At 36.6% G+C, this 7,400-nt stretch overlaps 1 protein-coding gene across 1 annotated transcript; it reads left to right on the top strand.

Annotated features, from left to right (window-relative positions):
• Positions 1-599: 599 nt before the first annotated feature.
• On the top strand, positions 600-6,536 carry tcea1 (transcription elongation factor A (SII), 1). The gene is made up of 10 exons (XM_037681806.1): positions 600-803; positions 2,298-2,360; positions 2,442-2,547; positions 2,819-2,921; positions 3,034-3,182; positions 3,287-3,343; positions 3,620-3,774; positions 3,922-4,068; positions 4,277-4,348; positions 6,296-6,536. The coding sequence occupies exons 1-10, from the start codon at positions 729-731 to the stop codon at positions 6,302-6,304; spliced, it is 936 nt and encodes a 311-aa protein (XP_037537734.1). The 5' UTR covers positions 600-728; the 3' UTR covers positions 6,305-6,536.
• The last annotated feature ends 864 nt before the right edge of the window (positions 6,537-7,400 follow it).

The raw sequence follows: 7,400 nt of genomic DNA on the forward strand, positions 1-7,400 counted from the left end.
AGTATTAGTAGTAGCAGCAGCAGAAGTAGTAGTAGTAGTAGTAGTAGTAGTAGCAGCAGCAGCAGAAGTAGTAGTAGTAGTAGTAGTAGTAGTAGTAGTAGTAAAGCAAAAGGTCAAGTCACAATGGTCTGAGTTAGACTGACACTGAATACTAAGTATTGCAATTACTATTATTGTAAATAAAATTTTAAAAAACTATAAAGAAAAAAATCTTAAACTTTTGGTTCTTTGAACATCATAGTTATACTAACAAAACAACATCCGGTTACTTTGAACAAGAACTCAAAGTAATTCATTATCTGACCAAAAATTGCTCAAATAAATTCATAACTAAAAATTTAAAAAGTTGCACTTTTGCACCATCTAAAGGCAAGTTGCTAAAGCGCTTAAAGTTTAAGTTTTGTTTCCTACAACTGGAAGTCTATTTGTGCATAAATTTAGACTTTTATCAAGGTTTAAATCAAACTAGTAATTTCTTGCATTCTATATGCACGTGAGATGAGAAAAAAATTGTACCAAAGTGATAATATGATCGATATCGATTAACTTCCCTCGAAGATGCGGGTATCGACTAGTCAGGTCTGCTACACAGCGGATAGTCTGCGGTCCCCGGTCCGCCGCCAAGTTGACTCCGCCGCTGCTGCCTTCTTGTCAGTGGCGTGGTCTATTGTCGCAAATTTCCTTTCTTCGATTGCACATCATTTTTCAATTCCATTAAATCTGTCAGAATGGGCAAGAAGGAGGAAGAGGAGATAATCAGAATCGCGAAGAAGATGGATAAAATGGCGCAGAAGAAGAACGGGGTGAGATGTCTCAGAGGATTGAATGCTGTGTTAGCCGAGCATGCTAATGTAGCGGACTTAATGGGATGTCCGAGAGTTCAGTTCAGGCTAATTTAGCTTCTTTGCAGTTTAGTCATTATTTACAAACTCTGGTATATATTTACCAGGGTACTGATTATTTATTATCCAGCCATAGAAGTATATTTAATTAAAAATGTAACAGATTTACTATAAACTTTGTGTATGTCTTGTTAGCTGTAAATAATTAGCTCGTTCACTCCAGTCCTTGTTTACGTTGGTAGAAGTTAGCCCCTACGAGCAGCCTTAAGCTGCATCGTGCATTGCATGTGATCACTTTAACAAACTTACTACATTTAAAATGTTATTCATTAGATTTAAGTGTTGTGGATATTGTACTGGTCACTATTTAGCCATCTAGCAACGCTGTAGCATAAAGCAATAATAAAGCTGTCGTTACGTAATCTATTTTAAATAAGTCCATATTATTTTCTAGTTCAATCAGCTTTTTTGTGAGTTTAAATTGTGTTTCCTAAAACAAACGAAAATTTAGATAAACTGAGATAGCGCTCATTTTAAATTTTCTGTTTCCATAAAACTGTACCAATCTTTTATTTGTACCTCTTACTTATTTTTATTTTATCATATGTCATCTAAGCAATGAATTTATTTTCCTTTTTAATTGTATGTTACTTTAACTGATACTTTATTTACTAATATACAAATGTAGAATGTATCAGGTTTAGTAACTTACTTTCAGGTTTAGATTATAAGTAAAATAAACTGTTTATTCTAGCTCTTTTTGTGGTTTTTTTTTTATTATTTATTGGAAACTAATGTGTTAAAATACTTCAAATATGTATTTATTCTCAAATAATATATTTTCTCTTCCTAGATATAGTTTTATTCACTATGTTTAGCAAACATCTTTATAATTTTCTTCATTATTTAAATTTATTTACGACCAATCAAATATATTCAAATACTCTTTATAAAGACATTTAGTTCTGACTCACCTCCAGCATTTATTACAACAGTTTGATGCTTACACACTTGTGCCTCTGTCATAATACTATAATTAAATAGATTGAAATAATGTTTTGTCAATAGGAAGCAAATTTACATCTTTCCATAAACAACAGTCATTGCTCTAATTTTATTCTTTTTGAAGAAATTGTATTTATTTACATTCCATTCCACACTTTTATTTAAGTTAATTAGTAATGTACTTAATCCTAAACATGACTTCTAAACATACATTTAATTATGTAGAAAGAATAATTTGTACCTTTTTTTTATTTTACTTTATTAGACAGGCAAAACAACAACAAAACATGTTTAACTCCTGTTGAATATGCAGGTATTAGTGGAATGTATTTTAATACCAAATTAAAAATGTACCATCCATGTAGCTTCAGTAGAGCAGTCATAAAGGACTAAGAGCGTCAGTGTGAGATGGGGTGAAGTTTGCTTAACGGTTCTCTGTTCTCTGTGCAGGCTGGAGCTTTGGATTTGTTGAAGGAGTTGCGTAATGTTCCTATGACACTGGAGCTTCTTCAGGTATGTGTACTCTTTTCTTATTCTGAGGGTTTGATTTGGTTACAGACTGTGTTGAAGTACTGACTTGTTGTCTTTTAACAGTCCACCAGAATTGGTATGTCGGTTAATGCCATCCGCAAGCAAAGCACAGACGAGGAGGTGACGTCTTTAGCAAAGTCGTTGATCAAATCATGGAAAAAGCTTTTGGGTAATTGTTACTCGTCATTTATAATCATACATAAATCTGTGTAAGTATGCTGAAGTGATCTGGTTATTTAACTGTATGTAAAATGATGCTGTTCTATTTAAGTGTGTTTGCATGTGTAAAACTGGCATTCAGATGCATATGTTGTGCTTGTGGGCTTGATTGTAAGAGCAGTAATATTCATCTCTCTCTCTCTGCGCCCTGTTTTCTGATATTATTGTCACTTGTATATATACTTATCTGTACTTGTTTGATTTTTGTTACGATACTTCAGATGAGCCTGGAGGTGGAGATAAAGCTTCAGAAGAGAAGAGGAAAGACCAATCAACGCCTGTTCTCTCTCCCTCACAAGGAAGTCCCGAGGCGAAAGAAGAGAGGTAACAAGAAAAATCATTGTTTATGTGTTTGTTCGTATTTTGCCATGATTTGTTTATATTTGATTCTTGTTGCCTCAGTTGATGTTTAATATTTTTTCGTAATCCCCTACAGCAGTTCCAGCAGTAATTCCAGCAGCAAGAGCGAATCTTCTGAAGTCGCTCCCAACACATTAAACAACGCTTTTCCTCGTGCTCCGAGCACATTTGACTCTATCAGGATCAAGTGTAGAGAGATGCTGACCAATGCTCTACAGACTGGAGGTAAACTTACACCACGACTCATTACTTCCAATCTTTATTTACTGTCATTTACATTTATCTACTTTCATTTGCGCCCTCTGATGTCACATATATTTTACTTGCAGATGATTATATTGCTATCGGAGCTGATTGTGAGGAGCTCGGAGCACAGATTGAGGAAAATATCCTTTAAACCGAATGTTTTTGAAGCAGCCATTCGCGTGATTTCAGGATGTCAAATTTATGTTTTCATCAGTTTTTGTTTAGTGAAAATTAGTATTTTGATCTTATACTTTGTCACTAATAGTCTGCACCTAAAATGTCCTAAATGTACGCATGATAAAATGCACATTGTTACTTTGCCAAATGTTAAACCTCAAAGTTCATGCTGCGCTTTTTGAAGTGAAGCATAAAACGTGCCACCTTTCAAAACGTTGTATTCCTTAACCAGCTTTCACGTATCTTCCAAGAGTTTAAGAACACAGACATGAAATACAAGAACCGTGTGCGGAGTCGGATCTCGAATCTAAAGGACGTAAAAAACCCTAATTTAAGGAGGACGGTGCTATGTGGGAGTGTAACTCCAGAGCGGATGGCCAAGATGACTGCAGAGGTGTGCCCACTGATGAGGATATCTGTTGACACCAATGAATGTTTTAGCTGCCGGTCTTTTTTTTCCCCGAGAACTTAAAAGCTTTTATTAAGCAGTCATATTTAAATGTGTTGATTTAAAGGCTATTATTATTGACATTTTTTGTAGGAAATGGCCAGCGATGAACTGAAGGAAATGAGGAAGAATTTGACCAAAGAAGCTGTCAGGGACCACCAGATGGCCACCACTGGGGGCACCCAGACTGATCTGTTCACCTGTGGCAAATGCAAGGGGAAGAACTGCACGTACACACAGGTAGATTTAGCAGCTTGTAGATGCTCGTGTTGATTTTGTGTGTGTGTGTGTGAAACGAGTAGAGGGAGGTTTAATTTGTCAAAGTTATAGGGCCTCCATGTGATGTTCAGCCAAGAAAATAATATACTTATATTTCTGTATTAAGAATGAATTAATACATACATTGAAACAAGTTTTAATCAGTTGTCTTTATTTTGTTCATTCACAGGTTCAAACTCGTAGTGCTGATGAGCCGATGACCACATTTGTCTTCTGCCAACAGTGTGGGAATAGGTGGAAGGTACGTTGCAGATTTCATGGACATTAGATTCTACACATCCATCAGCACTAGCTTGTTCTGGTGACCTCATGCTGTCCGTTTTTATACAATCGCACTCTCACCCTGCACGTTTCCATTTTATATACCCCTCAGCATTGTTTTACATGAGTTTGTGTTGGAAAAGTTAAAAATTTCTTTGTGGCCTAAAGTTTAATCAGGGAAATACTTTCAACGAAAGTATTCACTTTATTCCTATCCCCCATGCTGCCATGCGTAAGTTATGGGCACGACTTCCTGCGTGGATCAGAACCAGCATTTTGTTTATGTGTGAACAGTACGAGCTAATGTAGTTTCTGTGAGCATTGTGGATTTAAATTAAACATGTGGGAACACCAGCTGTCGGAGCTCAAACTGGACAATATAATCACACCACTTTACAAGAGATTACATCTTTTAGCATATTTAACTACTTTATTGACTCGGTTGCTTCTGACAGTGAAGCAATGAACAACCCGAAAAGCTCTGAGGCGTATTAGTATCTACACAGTAACAAGGTCGGTCACGTTTTGTTAAAAAAGATGGGACACAATCTTATTTACCTTCAAGCAGACATAGAGCCCAGCCAAAGCCTTAAAGTCCTTCCATCACCGAGCTTGGGTTAGTAGCAGAGGAAATCAAATGAAAGAAAACGGAACAAATACTATAACGCTGTCCCCTTCATACACTTGAAATCATATCTGATGTTCTCGTCACACTGTTTTCATTCATTCTGACGATCCGGCGTCTCTTCTCTGGTGGTTTATTGTAGTTCAGCCACAAAGTAGAATGCAGGTTTTCTTCCATCGACTATTTGTCAACAAAGTGAAATGAGCACACACACAGCGTTTCAGGTGGTGTCGTCAAGTTCACATTTTTCAGCCACATTCTTCTTATTTCTTCATGTGTAGGTAGGCGATGGAAACTATAACGCTTTCCACAGGAACACTTGTTTTGTTTCAGAGCGCTGTTGTTGTAGCCACTGATTTAGTTCGGTCTGGTTGTTTGTGCAGCCACGAACAACACAGCACGCACCTGAACTCCACGAGGCTATTTTAGTCAAGTTTATGGTTGTTAAGTAAATGTGAACCGTTTCCGCTACCTTGGTTAAGCAATGCTTACTGCTACTTCCTGTGTCTGACAGGAAGTTGTACCCATAATCATTGATACAGTAGAGCCCGCAGGAATAAGGTGGATAGCTTTTTCTATTATTTTATTTTTTGTTGTTATTATATTTCTATTGTCAACTATATTACTACAAGGTATATTTATCCTAGTTGTTAAAAAAAATTGAGTTATTTATTGAATAGTTTTGTCAGTTGTTAATGTGTTGTTGTTTTTTTTACTAAAGAAATATACATATTGGAGTCAAGAACTTAGTTCTCATGCAGCAGTGTCATTCAGGTTGAAAAGAGCCTTTTGGCAAAGTTAATCATATTTGTGGTGGTGGTGGTGTTGGGGGGGGGGGGGGTTACCGGTTATTCAAATCACCCCAAAAGCAACTTGGGAGTTCCTCTGAGGATAATGCCCAGCTGCTCTTTTTGTTTTTTAGACTGAATTAATTCACTAATTCAGCTGAGCAGGAAGTCACTGATCAGCGGAGAATCTGTCCAAATTCAAAAGAAATAGAAAAATCGTTGCAGGCTGCTGAACTTCTGTCACTAAATTAAATGTTCTGAGGTCGAAATCAACTTGTCACATAACTATTAAAGAAGTTGATTCAAACATTTAAAAGACAAAGTGTTTTACAGTACCATAAAAACAAATGTATTGAATTATTTAATCGTTTTTATGCTGATACTAAGAATTTGAAACCAATTCCAGTCTGAGCAAAGCCTCTTGTTTTATTTATTTAGTTTTGGCTGTTAGCTAATATATTGCTCCGTCAGTTTTGTTCCACGAGTCATTAATTTGGTGTTTTTTGCGTCCTAGTTCTGCTGAACCCACGACACTCCCAAGTAGCAAAATTCCTGGACCAGGTTCTGTCCTTCTGCAACAGATTGGCTCTTTGTTTTCTGTGGTACATCGTACTCAACATCCCAAACAGAGACACCACTTCGGTTACTGTTTAAACAAATATCTTGTTAATAGATCGAGTTTGTTGTCACTAGCCCTAATGGCCTCTTTTAAGCTCTTATTCTGTTGTTATTAGTTGTTTCTCACTGTCAGATATATCCCATAAATCTTGTCTTATTACCTTTTATCTGCGTTTTTATATGTAGTTTTACGATTTTGGATAATATTTTTGTTTGTTTGTTTTTTGCTTTCCTGACACAGCTTTGCATTGTTTTATTTAATTTCCCAATAAAGTGTAATCCATTTGATTAAAGAGGAGTGCGTTTTAATTATTCATCTTTTATGCCATTCTCCTTCCTATGTAAATCTTCAACATCGTGTTAATGCCTGTAAGGATCTGAGAGGACAAACATTTCGTGTGAGTGTGTGGGAGGACACTTCTGTAATTGGTGGAATATTCATCACATCAAAGTGAATGCTGATGTATGCATATTAATCTGTCTACAGACACGATAATGTCATTGGCTGGATCGCACGATTGTTCCCCTTTTTCCTTTCATAATTGCCAGGTGCAACCGCTCCGTGCTGATGAGCTGCTGTGGTTCCTTTCCACAATCCAAACTGAACCCAGACCAGCTGGATAAGAATAAGGGAGCTAATTTGTTGTGTCATGATTGAGGAAAGCCCCAAATATTCATTCCCTTAAACAACTAAAATGAGATATGATTTGAAAAACAGCTTCTGAAGCTCAGCCAGAATCAGTCACGCTAATAATTTGTCCCTTCTCTCGCCTTAATTACAAAGTGTTGGTTTTGTTCTGATAAAATTACAATGACATTCATTCTGCCCTGAGTTGCTTATATTTGAAAGTTCTTGGTGGGAGACTTGGACTTGTATAAAATTTATTCCCGTGCACCCCTAAGATTCTCACTCTGATCAAGGTCCAGGCTGTAGTAGCTAATCCATGCTCAAAAAGGACCATTTTCAGCCTGCACCATTATCGTTCTAATGTTGGGCTGGT

Source organism: Nematolebias whitei, chromosome 9, assembly GCF_014905685.2.
Source record: "Nematolebias whitei isolate Nwh7 chromosome 9, NemWhi1, whole genome shotgun sequence".
Taxonomy (NCBI): domain Eukaryota; kingdom Metazoa; phylum Chordata; class Actinopteri; order Cyprinodontiformes; family Rivulidae; genus Nematolebias; species Nematolebias whitei.